Below are 18,358 nucleotides of genomic sequence, written 5' to 3' on the forward strand. Positions count from 1 at the left end.
AATTTCCTTTAAATTCACCGTTAAAATCCCTCAACAATCATCGAAAAAGGGTAAGGTTACCTCTGTCAATTAGTCAGTACATCATAATGGAGTTATACAGATTGGAGCGAGTCTTACTACATCCACCTTACAGAATAACAAAATTACTAGCAGTCCCTCGAAAAATATTGTCACAAAAAATAAGCTTTCGAAAGACTCTCGACAGGCCATCAAAGAGATACAACCAGTGATTCCAATAAAAAAGAATCCATCCAAAGTTTCAAAATCTTTAACCGTGACTCACATGGGAGAAGATGTTTAAATTGAAACGGTGGACGATCACGATTCCATCGAGGCTATTGAAAAGGAAGGGACTCAAATTCAAGGCACCGGATCTACCCAAGGTGAAACCCGTCAATTGGCGAGCGGTAGTAGTAGTCAAGACCGTCATTGGAATCGATCAAAAAAGAGAATATCTTCTGATTTGGAAGAGGTTTCCTTCACCGCATCACTTGTTAGAGTGTCGCCACTTAAGGTAATTATCTCTCCATTCTTCTTTCCCTTCTTTTTTTTCTTCTTTTTTTCCCTTTTTTTTCTTTTTTTTGGTAACCTTTTTGTCTTTTCTTTTCAGCATCTATTTCTTAAATTCCACCAAGAAAACATTGGTAACAATTCACCACTTGAACTTGAAGCTGATGGCACAATTTTAACTAAGAAAAGTGACGAAATTGTCATCAGCATTTCAAAATAATTTGCCTCCAGTAGAGGTAATTCATCAATGCATAAGAAGGAGCTGACTAGTTCACACGAGATTCAAAAAAGACCTAAGGTAGCATTAGTTTCAGAATTTCATGGGCAAAAATTGATTCAACCCCATCGAAAGAAATACTTGCAGCGTTTGTGGATGGATTTCCATGGACAGATTTTTGATACTCCTATTGAGCAAATCTTTTCTTTAAAAGAGTGTGCAAAGGAAATTATTGTAGAAATCAAAAGGATGGATCCTACCAATGGGCTCCCTTTAAAAGACTATTTGATAGAATTATTTGCCAAGGCAGAGGCATATGATATTTTGGCATCTTCATCATGAAAAAAAATGAGTAAAGAAACACGTGTAGAACTCCTTTTCAAAGTGACAACCCAATTCGGGAGAGCCCAGACAAAAGAAGAAGAACTAACTTGTCATCTGAAAAATCTTGAAGAAAAACTGCAATGCATCGAAGACAGGAAAAAAGTTATGCAACAAGAACTTATCGATTTGGAGAAACAAGGCAAGGAAATCAACTTAACTATTGATCAAAAGAATAAAACTTTCAAAGAGATTCAGATTGAGATAACCCAAACACATGATAAGTTCTCTTCTATTGAGAATGTTGATGTCCTAACTGATGACGCAGTAAAGGAACTTGAAGACATGAAATCCGCATTCGAATCATGTAAAATAGTTGTAGTGGATTACAAATTTGACATTTAGACTTTTCACCGTGTCTTCCTTTTTCCTGAAATTTCTTTTATCATTTCTTTTTTCATGTAATGAAATCTCCCTTAAATAGTAAAATGCATTTCGTTCCTTATCTTCAATTTTTTTTAAGATACAAGAATTCAAATGTAGCATTTTTTTAAAGAAAAAAAAGATTTTTTTTTCAAAAAAAAAAAGATTTGGTTTGGAGTGGTGTAACTAAACTTAGAAGTTACCCTCCAAGCTGCCTATGTATTCCAAAAAGGGAATCTAGTCACACGTAGTTCCTGCCGTTCACATTTTAACCTCATGTGGGGCAGGAGTGTTTATTTATTTACCACCTTAGACTTGGTGGAGTGTTTCAACAGTTTAACCACATACTACAGTTTTAGCTCATGCGGACCAGGAGCACATGCGGTTCCGATTACACATAATACCTTTTTAGGTATTTGCCATTGATGGGACCAACCCTTAATTCATTCTCAACAACCAATTTATATGAATCGTTTGTATACACTTCTCGGACAACATATGGACCATTCTACTTAGGAGTAAACATTCTTTGTCCACCATGAGTGATGATGATCGATTTTCGAACAACGAGTACTAACTCTTCAATTTGGAAAGAACATGGCCGGACATGCTTATTGAATGCTTTTGAAAGGCAGGCTTGATAGCACTCAATTCGTTGTTGAATTTTCAATCTCTTTCCATTGAGTGCTTCTAACTCCTCAAGGTGAAAACGAACATTATCTTTTTTCACTGAGCCATTCTTGAATCATAATTTGTAGCGAAGATATTTGACAGTCAAGTGGAAAAATAGTTCAACACCGTAAATAAGCGCGTATGGGATTGCTTGTGTGGGAGTTCGAAAAGTAGTTTTGTATACCCAAAGCACCTCTCCAATTCAAAAATGTTAATCCCTTTTCGATTTATCCGTAATTTTTTTCAACATATTACATAATGTCTTGTTGAATGCTTCAGCGAGTCCATTTGCAGCAGCATAGTACATGGAAGAGTTATATTGTTTGAAATGAAACTTTTTGCAAAGTTTATTCATTGCTATATTGCAAAAAAGTTTATCATTATCGGTGATGATATAACGTGAGACTCCATACCGATAAATGATGTGCAAACAAATGAAATTTACTACATTCTCTTTTTTGACCTCTCTTAGAGGAATTACTTCACCCCACTTTGAGATGTAATCTGTTGCCGCCAAAATAAAAATGTGTCTGCCAAAAGATTTTGGGAGCGATCCAATTATATCCAAATTTTGAGTATCGAACAGTCAAGAAGCCACAGTTGGGTGCAATGGTTTAGGTGATGGATGAAATTGTCATGAAATTGACAAGTTTGACATCTTCTAGCAAAATCGATACAGTCATTTACCATCGTTGGCTAGTAGTATCCCATTCTCTTAATGTGAAAGTGTAATTTCGGGCCAGATTGATGAGCACCACATATCCCAGAGTGAGCCTCTTCCATTGTTTGCATGGTTTCATTTTCTCCAAAATATTGTAGAAACACCCTATCAAATGATTTTCGATAAAGCGTCCCTTTGTAATAATTGAAATATGGCGCTTGACGATGTATATTTACCCTTTTCTTGGGCTCTTCTAATAACTTTCCATGATTAAGGTAATCAATGATGAGGTGACGCCAATCCTCCTTTTCAATCTCATGGACAAAAATATGATAAACATTTTCTTCTCCACCATTATCTTCTTCATCGAATATCGAAGATATGACCCAATTTTGATATATCGAAATTTGATTTTGATAAGAAGATAGAGTGATCATGGACGCCAACCTTGCCAAAGAGTTAACTTGTTGGTTGAATTTTCTAGAGATATGTTCTATAGTGACATTGTCGAAATATCCCATGAGTTGCCTTGCATACTTATAATATGGGATCAATTCAGTTTTTTTGATATCAAAAATACCAAAAAGTTGATTTACCACTAATTTTGAATCACCATAGATTCTAACATACAAATGCTTCATGTTTATGGTCGTTTCAAGACCGAGAATTAACGCCTGATATTCGGTCATATTATTTGAATACCGACGTGTTAAAGTGAAAAAATACGGCAATATATCTGCTTCAAGAGTATAAAAGACAACTTCCGCATCAGCTCCATCACGGTGAGCAACTCCATAGAAATACATTGACCATGGAGTTTCGATCATAAATACTTCTTCATCGGAGAGTTCATCAGTCAACTCCCACTCGGCAGGCATAGGATGATCAGTTAGAAAGTTTGCCAATATTTGTCATTTGACAAGCTTTACTGGTACATAAATAATTTCAAATTGTTGAAATTGAAGGTACTATCTCGCAAGTCAGTCAAATAGTACAGATTTTGTCATGACATATTTAATGGGATTAGACTTGGATATGAGTCGGACAGTGTGTGCTTGAAAATAATGTTTCAACTTCTGAATGGCAAATATAAATGTCAAACACAACTTCTCGATAGGTGAGTGATTCAACTCATTAGATGTCATCATCCGACTCAAGTAATACAGCTCATTCTCCTTACCGTCATCATTTTCCTGAGCAAGTAAGGCTCCAATCGACCGTTCTTGAGCGAAAATATAAAGGATCAATGGTTTTCCTGAAATTGGCGCCGCTAACACAGGGGGATTCATAAGGTACGTTTTAATACTTGTAAAAATATTTCTACAAGCTACATCCTACTCGAAGGGTGCTCCTTTTTTTATCAGTCAACTGAAAGGTTAGCATCATTCGGCCAAATTAGAGATAAACCTCCGGATGTAAGCCAACTTTCTTTGAAGATTTTTCAATTCATGGATATTTCTCGGTTCAGACATATTTATAATGGCATCAATTTTAGATCTATCGACCTCTATTCCCCGTTGATGAACGATGAAATCGAGAAATTTATCAGAAGTGACTCCAAATGCGCACTTCAAAGGATTCATCTTCAGTTGGTATCTCCAAAGGCGTTGAAAAATATTTCGAAGGTCTTGAATATAACCTTCTCGCTTTTTTGATTTCACCACAAGATCATCAACGTAGCACTCCACATTTCTATGGAGCATATCATCAAAAATTCTTTGTATTGCCCTTTGATATGTCGCTTCAGTATTTTTCAAGCCAAACGGCATCACTCTATAGCAATAAATTCTCTTGAAAATGTGAGAGGCAGTAAGCTCCTCATCCTCGGCTGCCATACATATTTGCTTGTAATCAGACGATCCATCAAGAAAAAATAGTGTTTCATGTTCTATTGTAGCATCTACTGTCAATTTTGTGATGGGGAGTGAAAAATCATCTTTGGAACAAGTCTCATTTAAGTCTCGAAAATCAATACAAATTCGGATTTGATCATTCTTCTTCCTTACAGGGACGATGCTTGAAATCCACGTTGGATATTTCACTTCTCATATGAGTCCAATTTCAATCAATTTATTTATCTCATTTTCTATCAAAGGAATCAATGCGGGTCGAAAGTGTTTTTGAGTTTGCTTGACAAGTTTTGTTCCTCGCTTGATAGACAAATTGTGAGCATCGACCTTTGGATCCAAACCAAGCATTTCTGAGTAATTCCAGGAAAATATATCCTTGAATTCGAGCAGTAAATCAACATACTCTTTCTCTTCTTCAGGAGTCATACAAGAACTTATATAAATTGGACGAGGGTCATCACTTGTGTCAAGGTTAAATTTTTTTAACATATCGACTATATTTTTTACTCCTTGTTCAAATTCAGGGGGAGCGTCATCCGCATCTTCTTCTTCTTCTTCTTCTTCTTTTCGGGATCACTGATCGAATATGATAGCAAGAATCAATACTTTTTTAACCATATTCTTCAAAAATTGTTTCGATTCTTACGTTAAACAAGTTTTCATAATGCATAAAGAAATTGAAAACTCGTTTTCTCGGACCATTCTTTTTAATTGGAGTAAGATTTTCTTCTTTGATAACTTGGTACTCTTATTTTTTACTGCCTAATTTCTCATAGACGGGCGGTTTCAAATTCTACAATTACGGGCCAAGTCGATCAAATACAAAAGTACGTTTTGACTTATTTTCCAATCTATTGAAAACAGATCTCTTTCGGCTTGTGACCGCCATTTCTTCGTTCATATAATTACAACTTGCCCTTTTAATCATTATACGAACAGGAGAAGGTGTTCGAGAAGGCGGTCAATAACCAAGACTCATCAACGAACTTTTAACATTATAGGCTCTTTCTTTCAACATTTTCTACGTAGGTGTCAATCTATGAGTTTTCTTGCCAGTCACTTCAGGAGGAAGTTTATCCAATGTATTCTTCTCATTTGGATTATAACCCGTCTTAGCAAGAAGTCTATATGCGTTTGGATCAAAACCTTCTTGAGTCCGATTAATTGATAGTGAGTAATGTTACACTACAGTTCTTCTTTGGGATGGACAACCCCTTCCAAGTTCATTTTCTTACTTTTAACAGGCTCTATTTTAGTAAGTGAAACATTTAATGCGTCATTTCTGATAAAAGAAGACTGACATTCTTCTTTCTTTGATTTTGGAATATAACGCAAAATGGATACTTTGAAATTTTGACTTTCTTCCCTTACTGATTATTTTCTTTTTACTTCTTTTTGAAGATAAAATTTGGCATCAACAAAGTGAGTCTCAGTTTCAGTGAAAGGTTTATCATCGGCAGTAACTTTTTTAACTATACCATCTCGATAATATTTGAAACATTGATGAAGAGTAGACGGTATAATTTCATTTTCATGAATCCAGGGTCTTCCAAAAAGCATGTTATAAGAGGTTTTGGCGTCAATAATATGAAATAACACACTTGAAGACAACTCATCAATGAGCAATTCAAACCTTATGAGACTAATTGCTCTTTGCCCCCTTGGTTAAATCCTTGGATCATGAGGCGGCCCTGGGAGAGCTCATCGTTTGAAATTTCTAGTTCTTTCATAGCACGTACAAACATGATATTGACAGCAGATCCCCCATCAATGAGTATCCGATTCATCTTCTGTTTTCGGACATATGCACTAACAAACAAAAGTCGATTATGAATTTTGAAATCAACTGTTAAATCGTTATCATAAAAAATGATAGTCATTGCATAATCCACCAGTGATTTATCATCGATTTTGAGCTTTTTCTCAAATTCAGTGCTAATTTGTGCGGTTTGAGGATTTTCAGCTTTGACAGCATTACAAGAAATAGAATTATCATTATCGTCACTTAAATACCCCTTGGACATAAATTCTCTCAGTGTCACAGGTTGTCGAACCTCTTGAAGGAGTTAAAAATTTGAAGAAATTGGTGTTGTGGCCACTAGGCCTGCTGATGACTCGAGCTGCTCGCGAGCAGCTTGAGTCAAAGCTCAGCTTGAGCTCAGTCAACACGAGCTCGAGCCGAGCTCGAGCCTTCATTTCTTAGGCTCGATAACTCGACGAGCTGCTCGTTAGACTCGAATAGATATGAAATTACAAAAAAATCCCCTTTATTAGGTTACCTAAATTTCGTTCCTCACTTTCACTTCCTCTAATCGAACAACTTCCTCCGTCGACTGTCCCAGCTCCACCACCATCTAGCCCATCTCTGAAAACCATCTCCAATTCCACATGGGATCTTATCAAATCTTTCATTTCCTCCAACTATGATAACAAGACCTTAAATGATGGTGTCAGTGGCCTCGGATGGTCCTACGAGGACCCTTCTTCCAGTCCATTCGCAGAATTGGATGCAAACAAACACGCCATCCATAGCTATAGCGGCCGCCGCTGCCGCCGCCGTTGCCGAGGCTGCTCTTGTTGCCACTCAGGCAGCTGCAGAGGTCGTCAGGTTGACTAGTGCCAGCATGGCTGCTGCTGTGACTAGAACTGTTTCCTTTTCTCCTCCGGGCAGCAGCGGCAGAGACTGGCAGCAAGAAGTGGCGGCTATTAAGATTCAGTCGGCTTTAGAGCTTACTTGGTTAGTGATTTTTTCAAAAAGAGGATATCACTAAAGATATAGTTAGTAAAGTGTCTGGATATGAAAGAAAGTAAAAGTAGGTCCGAGAAGTATATTATTCTTTCCCTAGATGTGATTCTGTCGGCACCAGAGTTTTTTAGTTCATTATGTAAAGATCTAATCAGAGTTTGAACTACTGGTTTTCTTTTCACAGGGCTAAAGGGAGAAAATTTTAATGAAATTGCATATCCAGCTCTTCCAAATAAAAGATCTGAGAGCTTACTGCTGCAATTTTTCTTGATGTGTTCTAACGGGTAACTATTGCTTGGCATCTCAATATGGGATTTTGACGAAGTGAACATGCATGTCTTTGAGGGTCTCGGAGTTCACGTGCTTACATTTTTCTTGAATTATTGTGTTTGTAGTGGCTATGCAGTAGGTTAACATATTACAGCTCATTTTGATTCAAGAGCTTGAATCAATTAGTCCGATAACCAATATAATTTCTATCAAAACTTTATCCAATTAGATTGGTGATTTTGTGAGCATTTTTCATATTTTGCTTGAAGATTACCCTCCTTTAGTTTCTGATGTAAATTTTATCATATTTACCACATCACCGCTAAGCACTGTTTAAGTAAAATATTTTTAGAAGTGGCCTCCTGATGGTGTCTGTTTTGTACTGTAGAAATTCATTCTTTCTTTCTTCAAGTTTACTTTCTATGTGATGCGGCCACTGCACTTCTCTTTCCCAATAACTTAAGCTGATTTCGAGCTCGAGCTCCTGACGAGCTAAATTCGAGCGAAACGCGTGCCAAAAATTGAGCAAAACTTGAGCAGCTCGCGAGCCAGAATTCGAGCTAGGCTCGCGAGCCATAAGCGAGTTGATCTCGAACTTGCCTTTTTCTAAATCGAGCCGAGCCCGAGCTTTATTTTACGAGTTTGACGAGTTTGAGCTCAAACTCGAGTTCATATATAAATAAGTCTAACCCGACTCAATAATTTTAAAACTCGATTTGACTCGATTCATTTGCACCCTTAGTGGCTACTCCTTTTTGTTTCTTTATTGTACTTCGTTGTTTCGTTGTCACTTTAGTTTTTGTCGAACGAATGATTTTCAAAAAGATATATTTCTTTATCTTTGGCTAATAAGTCCCCTTTCGAGTGATTAAAGTCCATCCTTCATTACCATCTTCAATAATATTTTCAATTGAAGAATTTTCAAACTCCCTTTTTATAGACAGAGCATTGCTTAATATGGATAGAACTACTATCGGACAATATACAGAACCAAACATTATTGTTGTTTGATTTACGGATACTTTATCCTCCTCGAGAAGGATTTTTTTTTACCGGGCTAATTCCATAATTTTATCATTAAAGACAAAATATTTAGTGAGAGGGTGGCCAATCAAGTGATGATAATAGCAATAGTTTGAATCATTGACTTAACCGGCTTCCTCTGGGCACTTCATGTCGGAAAGTTCAAGGAGTTTCTCTTTGAAAAGATAATCAAACATCCCCTGTAGATCAGATTCAAGGAAAGGGTATTCTTTTTCTTGCATTTCTTTTAGAGTGGGTCTTCTTACTGACCTATTTTGGAAGGAATCTAACTTCTTAGTGACCTTTCGGCTCACTTTGGTAACAATTTTTATGGGAGTTGGGTTTATTGTCATAGACTCCTTATTACTGAGTCTTGAAGGAAGCTTGCCCCCTTTTTTATTTTCTTGTCTTTCATTGTTTTGATGGGGCGGTTGTACTCACGGAGCTTGAACAGGAAGCCCGTCAGTTGCATTGGCAGTGATACTTAATTCCATATCATAAGCACGAGTAGCTAATTCTTCAAATGTGTTTAGACGTATGCCTTGTAGAATGTAACTTAAACTCCAATGCATTCGTCGGATGCACATTTCTATGGCAGAGGGTTCAGACAGTCTATCTTTGCAGTTAAGACTCAAACATTTTCACCTATCAATGTAGTTGACCACGGGTTCATCTTTCCATTGACGAGTGTTAATCAATTCTAGCATGCTAACGGTTCTTCTAGTACTGTAGAAGCGATTCAAGAACTCTTACTCAAACTGTTCCCAACTGTTAATGGACCCCGGTGTGAGATCAGAGCATCAATCAAATGTATTGCCCTTCAAGAACTGAACAAACTGTTTGACTAGCAGGTCACCATAGGTTCCAGCAGTATTACAAGCCTCGATGAAATGGGCCACATGTTATTTTGGACTGCCTTTTCTATTGAATTGTTGAAACTTAGGCAGTTGATATCCAGCAGGTATTGTTAGGTTGTCAATTCTAGTAGTGTAAGGTTTGGAGTAGGTAAAGCTGACTTTGATCCACCCTCTTTTTTGTTTTTAATCACGTCTTCAACAAGTTCCAAGTTCCTTCAGTTGTTCTACAGGGATAGTTTTTTCGGCGGTCATATATACTTCCTTCACCTTGTTCTTGCCTTTAGATGAGGGGATTTCACACTCTTAGTGCTCCTTAGGGTTCACATGACTTCCTTCAGGAGCGTGATCTTTCTAGGTGAGCAGTTGAGTGATAAGAGCATCTTGATCCTTGATGTATTTCATCATAGTCTCCATCATCTTGGACATGTTCGAAACTTGTTCTTCGAGACTTAAAAGTGTTTGTCATCATAGCAGACATTGCAGCAGAAGAAGCAGCAAAATCTTCAATACAAAACTTTGATTGAAGAATTTCATGTAAAGAGGTTGACCCAGTGCTTGATGAATCATCATCATGCTTAGAAAATTTGGATCTGGATCCAAATTCGAGCATGGCAAGAGCTTTCTCAATCGAGGCAGGAACGTCTTTGATCTCTATCGTGGAAGAATAGCTCATTGGTGATGTTGCACCAAATAAGGGAGTTGACGCCGACGAAGCTTCCATGCTACTTTAGGTGGAAGTTCTCGTCATACTCCTTGTCATAAGACCAATAGCGCGAGTATTGGTGGCAACATGTGCAGTTTTCTGAACAGATTTGGCATTAGTAGCCTTGGAACAAGCAGTCATGAACTTGTTCTTCTTTGGTGCCATTAGTGATATATGTAGTTGAATATTCGAGAAGAACAAATGGAAGGCAGAGATGGTCCCATCGGGCGTGCCAAAAATTTGTATGCGATAAAATTTTTAAATCTGCAAAACGACAAGAAAAAATACACGACAAATACGTAATATATAAATTTAAGAAAATATGTGAGTACAATCTCCGAAATTTTCTTGAACTTGTAGAGAGTTTCCTTCAATTCTTCTCCTTGAACGCCAATCTAAGGCTTCACAGCTTATTCTTGGATTAATCACCGATTCCTTCAAATCTTGATATGGAAAATTTGAAGAACTTTAGAAGATATTTGAAGACTCAAGTCCTGATATACGGGAGACTTGGAGAGCTTGAATGATGCGATTGAGCACGAGACCCAAAGTGTACAAGTAGACCCTGTGAAGGTGCCCTTAGACCCAGTGACACGAGCACGAGCTAAGAGATTCAAGGAGTCCCTCCAAGCCTTGGTACGTGCCATCCAAATCCAAGAGAAACCGGCCATTGAAGGAATTGAGTTGGAATATCCTTGCACGACTACTAAAATGCTGCTTACAATTGAAGATGCAAGTGTTCAAGCTCCAAATAGCGGGCCAAGCTGCAGTTAAGTATTCTCGCTGAGCCGTACGGGGATCTCGCTTAAGATCTATAGTTAGTTGGGCTAGCTTTCGGTCAAGTGGAGGCCCAAGGGCCTTGCCGAACTTTCCTTGTTATCTTTCCAGTTTATTAGGTTTTAGTCACGGCTATTAATAGCCTCAAGCCGCATGTTACATTGAGTTTTTGAGAGTATTGAATAAAATTTCCAGAATTTCGTCCATTCCTTGTGGCAAATTCCCTTAGCTTGTGAAAGATAAGTTGAACATCCTAGAGTTGATCCTAGGCTGTTCTTGACTTATCAATCAAGCACACATACTTGATTGTGGCGTCCTCTACCGTTAAATCTGTTCTTGAGTGGTCCAAGTTCAGATTCAACTCCATCAAATCTTCATCGTGTTCCTCTAGATCCGAAGTAGCTTCCGCGTCTCGCATCATTGAAGATCCAGACCTTTGTAGTTTGGAGCTTCGATACTTGAGCGTATGAGATGCCTCTTCGTGTGTTTTTTTGATTTGGTTGAGAGACCCTTATTTATAGTTGTAGCAAGAGGTAGAGGCTGAAAACATGTATACCACTTTACTTGCCTTGTAAGACATGCAGTCATATTAGGATTGTGCCAACTTAAATATTATCTCTTTATTTTATATTTATTAATAAAGAGATAATACCAATAAATAGTCCCTTGATTGGCCAAACTTGTGGGGACTTATGACATGGCGCCGTTTGATTGGACAAACTATTGTAATATATAAGAAATATACTTGGATTAAACAATTCTAAATATTATCTCTTTAATAAAAAATAAATATTTAGATATTCATTTGTATTTTGCTAAGTCATAAAGACATGTGACGTGGCGTAATTTAATTGGCAGGAATATCCTGACAATTTTTAATTGGCCGCAACACCTCATCTTGACATGTGGAGAGACATAATTGGCTGACGAATAGCCAAACTTTCGAGTGTGCATGACATGTGGCAATATCCGATTGGCTAAGTATAAGCCATAGGAATATTTTATAGACCAATGGTAATTTTAGAATTAATTAAAATTTTATTGTCTACAGATATGCTTTCATGTTGTGGTGAAATGACAGAGACATTGGAACACATGCTGTTCTTCTGCTAGCATGCTGAGTTAATATGGATGGCTGCTCCCATTTGTTGGGATGGTCTTAATAGGTACAGGAACAATTTCTAGCATTGGTGGAATAGTTTGGTGAAGGCTAAGGAGAGGAAGGAAGGCAAAAGTCATATTGAAATGACCATTAACATACTATGACAAATTTGGAAGTCATGAAATCTGATTTAGTTGAGTAATGATAGGAAATGCCTGGGCTTAACTATTGGTAAAAGTTGTACAGGAATGGAAGGAGTACTCTAAGATAAGTAATAAAATGGGACAGCTTAAAAAGGAGGGAAGGGAAGTAGATATAGAGTGGGGAAATGGTCGCCACCACAACAAGATTTTATTGCTTAAACACTGATGTAGCCTTGAGGTAAAAGGATGGAAAGATTGGCTGGGAAGTGGTGGCTAGATGTAGTAGAGGTAATGTGATTGGAGCCTGGGTAGGAAATGAACAGAGATGTGGTGAGCCTGCAGTGGAAGAAGCTAGGGCGATCAGGAAACCTTTGATCATTGTTAAGCAAAACAAGTGAGAGAACATAGTTATACAATCGGATTGCAAGATATTGATTGAGAAGATCAAACTAGAAAGTATGGAGAGTCCATTGGCCAGTGCTGTATTATTTGACATACCAAGGATTAGCAAAGGCTTTTGTAACTGTTTCTTCTCCTTCATCAAAAGGAAGGAAATGTTGCGTCGCATTGTTTGGAAAATTTGCCTTAAATTTAGTTGCAGAAATAGCTTGGAGAGTTTCATTTCCTAGCTGGCTGATTGGTTTAGCCAAAAATGATGTAGAAGTGATTGCTTCGATGATGTAAGCATTTTCTGGTTTTTAATGAAAGTTCTGTTATCATTTGGAAAAAAAAAAAAAAGAAACACGAGTGATCAATAAAAAGTGTGGTGAAACATTCTAAATTTCATCAATGAGAGGGAATGCAGAGTTGACTATCAAATGCTAAATAAAGTAGCTTAACTTCGTATTTTAGGGGAGTGGGGGTTAATTAGTTATATTATAAAGGGTTTTGACAAATAAAAGGGAATAGGTTAATTATTTATTGATCATCAATAGTGTATTGAAATTTATAAATAATGAGTGAGGGGAAACTGATACTATTACATTTTTATCCCTACCAATTTTTCCTTTATCCAACTGATGCTATTACATTTCTATTTTAGTCAAGTTACTTTAATGAAAATGTTATAGAACTTGCAAGTGACGAGAGTATGATACTCCATTAGATTTAGAAGACAGAAAGAGAATGTGTAATGGGAGTTGATAAAGAGTATAAATGGGTGGTGTTTCTGAGTTCCTTTCTGAGAGTTTTTTGTGAGTTCATGAATAAGACAAACCAATTATTGATGTTTTTGTTTTTGCAAGAACTTTTTACCTTTCTCCCTAATATATATATATATATATATATATATGTATATATGAAAGTAGCTGTTTTAATCAGAGTTATTTCTCATTTCTATGTGGCATGCCTAATTGAAGAGAGTTAATGTGCTGTGGGTCACTTAAATTTTACTAATATTTAATCCTATGTGGATTACATTATATGCATAAAAATTCTCTCTAATTTTAAAACTAGTTTAAAATTAACTAATCTTATATTAATGATTTCTATTTTCTATCCAATTATTATATAAAACTATAGTAAAACTTTTTCAAATCACAATTATTAAAATTTTATATATCCCATAAATTACTTTCCTTAACCACCATATTATTGAGTAGCATTCAAATTGTTTATCATCTCATTCTTTAATTTTGAATTAACTTAGTGTAAAAAAGAGAATTAATTATTACATTGACAAATTTACCAATATTATTGAAAACTGAATATTTATTGATAAAAAAATGGATTGCTGGATCCTTTCTACTTAATTAAATATGAATATATAGTTCTAGATTTATGGCCATTACAAAAATTTAAATTATCTAAAATAATGCTTATAAAAAAAGAATATCTACTAAGTTTTTAATATAGGGTATATTATTTTATGTATATTATCATATTATAGTGAGAGTATGCAAACAAATTTTTAGAAATTAGTAAATAATTGAACATTTAGAATACATTAATTTTTTAAAGTTAATATGGATCAACATATAGGATTGTTATTAATTTTTGTATTTAAATTACTCATTTTTGTATAAATTCACAATAAATAAAAAAGACCGTGCTAAGGTATGGGAAAAATTCTAGTTTAATAAGAAATTTACTTTTTTCCAAAAAGTTATTGAAAAACTATTTTTCTTTATTTTAATATTGGGCCTCACTTTTACTTCCTACATTACCCTTGACATTTGGATTGGAAATATTTTAATTGGCGTTGCTGTCATAAAAGGATTTAAGTTGTAGGACTAAATTATGCTAAAACAAAGTTATGGAATGAAATCGACATAAGTAAAAAAAGTTGAAGTGCTAAAATGGCCATTTTCCTGTAGAAAAATGATCAAATGTAATGTTGGTATTGCTGTGCTTGAACGTTATCTAACCCCAATCAACTTGTGAACAAGTGCACTATCTTCCAAACAATTGGTAACATCCAACCATTTGCTAACAATGAAACCAAGAAGTAGATTTCAACTTTCTTTTCTATAGATTAAATTTGTACTGAATATTGTCATTAATTCTGTGGACAGCCATGTTATGTTCAAAACAGTTTGCTTTTCCTCATCAATGAAACAAAAATAAAGGTAAATCCTGAACATCGTGAGCCATTATCCTATCTCAAAATACCTACCTCAAAAAACCTTCTTGTTTCCTAGAAGGGACAATGACAAGGTGACATTAGTACTAGGAAACCATGTGAGAAACATCATCAAGGGTAGAAGGGCTAGTTCAAGTTACTCCTATAAATTGTGATTCGGAAATGCCTTTGTTGGTTTTTTTTCAATGGCCACAATTGTAGACTTTTGGCAAAATTTATTATCCCACATCGGTAGGATTATGAGATAGGAAGGTTTGTTAGAATTATAAATAAACTCTCTACCTTCCCAATCCAGATGTACCAACACCAAAGAATTATTTATAATTCTTTCTTCTCCTAAAAATTATTAAGAGCGGGCTGCTTGAGCAGTGCTCGGAAATTAGGGAAAAATGGGCGAACTTCATTATCAATTTTTTAGGTGCGTTCTTTCCTTATCTCTTTTATTTATTCCGCATTTATTTAGTAATTTCTTTTCTATTGTGGTATAGTATTCAATATATTTGACGGATATATTTGTAGGGTTTTATACGGTTTATTTGGGTATATTTTCTTATTTGTGTGTACGTATTATTTATGTATACACGAGTCTAGTTATGATAATACACCGTGCACGTAAATTCTATCTAGGAGACTGGATTTTAAGTAGGACCGCTTGTGACCCCTCCAGTCTTTTCTAAAAATTTACTTGGAATGGTAATTCTATCTAAGGAGATTGTTTTGACGATCTATTCTGAGAATTACTGAATCAGTTTAATCACTAATTGAATATTTGAGTGAGAAATTACCTGATTTTCCCAACAAGTGATATCAGAGTCGAAGGTTCGTCCTTTGGCTTGTTTATAATTTATTATATATTGAATACTATCATTTGAGTCTGTAATGGCATCAAACGATTCCACATCAAGAATTACATCTGGGGTATCGGCTTCCTCGTCCACATGGTCGAGAACTCCAATGTCAAGTTCGAAGCTGGTGGTGGAGATATTTGACGATACTGGCCATTTCGGTATGTGGCAATGTGAGGTCATAGACTCCCTTTTCGAACAGGGCAAGACTCCCTTTTCGAACAGAGCCTTGATATTGCCATTGAAGAAAAGAAACCAGATGACATAGAAGAGAAGGAGTGGAGTACCATAAATCGGTTGGCATGCGGAACTATTCGATCGTGTTTGTCCAGAGAGCAAAAGTATGCTTTCAAAAATGAAACTTATGCATGGAAGTTGTGAAGGGCATTGGAGGAGAAATTTTTGAAGAAGAATGGTCAGAATAAACTCCTAATGAAGAAAAGATTATTCCAATTCGATTACCAATCAGGTACTACTGTGAATGAACATATCACTATGTTTAATCAGTTAATAGCAGACCTGTTACATTTAGATATGAAATTTAAAAATGAAGATTTGGCTTTGATGTTGTTATCATCCTTTCCTGATGGATTTGAACATTTGGAGATTACGTTACTTCATAGGAAGGAGAATGTGTCTTTAGATGCTGTATATTTTGCTTTATATAGTCATGAATTGAGAAAGTAGGATAAAATAAAAAATAAAGGAGTTACAGCAGATGAAGTATTAGTGGTAAGAGGTCATCAACAAAGCCAATCAAAGAGGAGAAGAGGAAGGTCCAAATCGAAAAGCAGAGTTGCTAAAGATGAGTATGCTTTCTGTTGTGAGAAAGGACACTGGAAGAAAGACTGTCCAAAGTTGAAGAAGAAAGGAAAAGTTCCACAAGACGTAAGTGTTGCAGAGTGCAAAAGAGATGCGAAATCAGATTTCTCTTTGGCTGTATCACCTTCAACATCCCATCCAGATGAGTGGATTTTGGATTTAAGTTATACCTACCATATGTCTCCCATGCGGGAGTGGTTCTTTGAATTTGAAGAACTTGATGGTGAATTGTTTACATGGGAAATAATAATCCATGTAAAACAGTTGGGATAGGTTCAATCAAACTGCGTAATCATGATGGATCCACCAGAATCATGAAGGATGTTTGGTACGTACTGAATTTGAAGAGAAATCTCATCTCCTTGAAGCTTTTGGAGTCAAAAGGCCTGGAAGTGAAGATGCGAAATGGAATTCTTAAAGCAACTTCAGGAGCACTTGTGATGTTAAAAGGTGTGAGGAAAAATAAGCTATATTACTACCAAGGTAATACAGTTGTTAGGACAGCAGCAGTAGTAACATCTTCCAGTAGCAAGAAAGATGCGGAGGCAACAAAGTTGTGGCACATGCGATTGGGACATGCTGGTGAAAAATATTTGCAAAATCTTGCCAAGCAAAGATTGTTGAAAAGTACGAAAGCTTGCAAATTAGAATTTTGTGAGCATTGTATTCTGGGAAAACAAAGAAGAATGAAATTTGGCACTGGCATCCATAATATCAAGGGTATTTTGGATTATGTGCACTCAGATATGTGGGGACCTGCCAAGACTCCATCCCTTGGTGACAGGTACTATTTTGTCACTTTTGTTGTTGATTTTTCAGAAGAGTTTGAGTGTTTACTATGAAGAACAAGGATGAAGTGCCAGGAAATTTTCTTAAATGGAAAGGTCAGGCTGAAAACCAGACGGGAAGAAAGATCAAGATTCTCCGAACAGACAACGGTGGAGAATACAAGAATGATCCCTTCCAGAAGATATGCCAACAGTGTGGCATAGTTCGGCATTTCACAGTTAGAAGAACACCATAGCAGAAATGGGGTGTCAGAGCGCGTATGAACAAGACACTAGTGGAGAAAGTACGTTGCATGCTGTCTAATGCTGGGTTATACAGAAAATTTTGGGCTGAGGCTGTGACATACACTTAACATCTCGTCAATCGCTTGCCATCATCTGCAATAAGTGGCAAGACTCCATTAGAGGTATGTTCTGGAAAATCTGCAATAGATTATGATTCTTTGCATATTTTTGGTTCTACAATAAATCAAAGTTGGATCCACGTGCAAAGAAGGCTCTCTTTATGGGCTTTAATGTTGGAGTTAAAGGATACCGTTTGTGGTGTCTAAAAGCAAAGAAGACTATTATTAGCAGGGATGTTACCTTTGATGAAACTACCATGTTGAATAAGGTAACACAAGATGGAACAGGTGGAGTGTATGCCGAAACAGGTGGAGTTTGAGCAAATAGTGAGCCCAACAAATAGCACCATCAGTGACTCTCCCATGGTAGAAGAGGAGTCAGATGAGGAAGAGGTTTCAACCCAAAAACCTCAACAGCAACAAGAATCAATTGCCGTCAATAGGTCAAAACGATAAATTCAAAAACCTGCTCGTTTTGCTGACATGGTGGCCTATGCACTTCCAGTTGTTGATGATGTTCCATCCACTTTTTCTGAAACAGTTCGAAGTACAAAAAATGGTAAATGGAAAGATGCTTTGGAAGAAAAGATACAATCTCTTCAGAAGAATAAGACGTAGAAGTTGACGCAACTACCGAAGGACAATAAGGAAATTATGCAAGTGGATATTTGCAAAGAAAAAAAGATTTCCTGACAAGAATGAT

At 36.4% G+C, this 18,358-nt stretch overlaps 1 protein-coding gene across 1 annotated transcript; it reads right to left on the minus strand.

Annotated features, from left to right (window-relative positions):
* Window positions 1-2,839: 2,839 nt before the first annotated feature.
* Window positions 2,840-3,682, minus strand: LOC140016424 (uncharacterized). Its single transcript, XM_072069939.1, has one exon. It carries the CDS (start codon window positions 3,680-3,682, stop codon window positions 2,840-2,842), a length of 843 nt encoding a protein of 280 aa, XP_071926040.1.
* Window positions 3,683-18,358: the final 14,676 nt, after the last annotated feature.

The sequence above is a fragment of the Coffea arabica genome, chromosome 11c, assembly GCF_036785885.1.
Source record: "Coffea arabica cultivar ET-39 chromosome 11c, Coffea Arabica ET-39 HiFi, whole genome shotgun sequence".
Lineage (NCBI taxonomy): Eukaryota > Viridiplantae > Streptophyta > Magnoliopsida > Gentianales > Rubiaceae > Coffea > Coffea arabica.

What these genes read in the sequence shown, in the direction of transcription:
- LOC140016424 (XM_072069939.1), bottom strand. Translation starts at nt 3,682, where the DNA reads ATGCCTGCCGAGTGGGAGTTGACTGATGAACTCTCCGATGAAGAAGTA.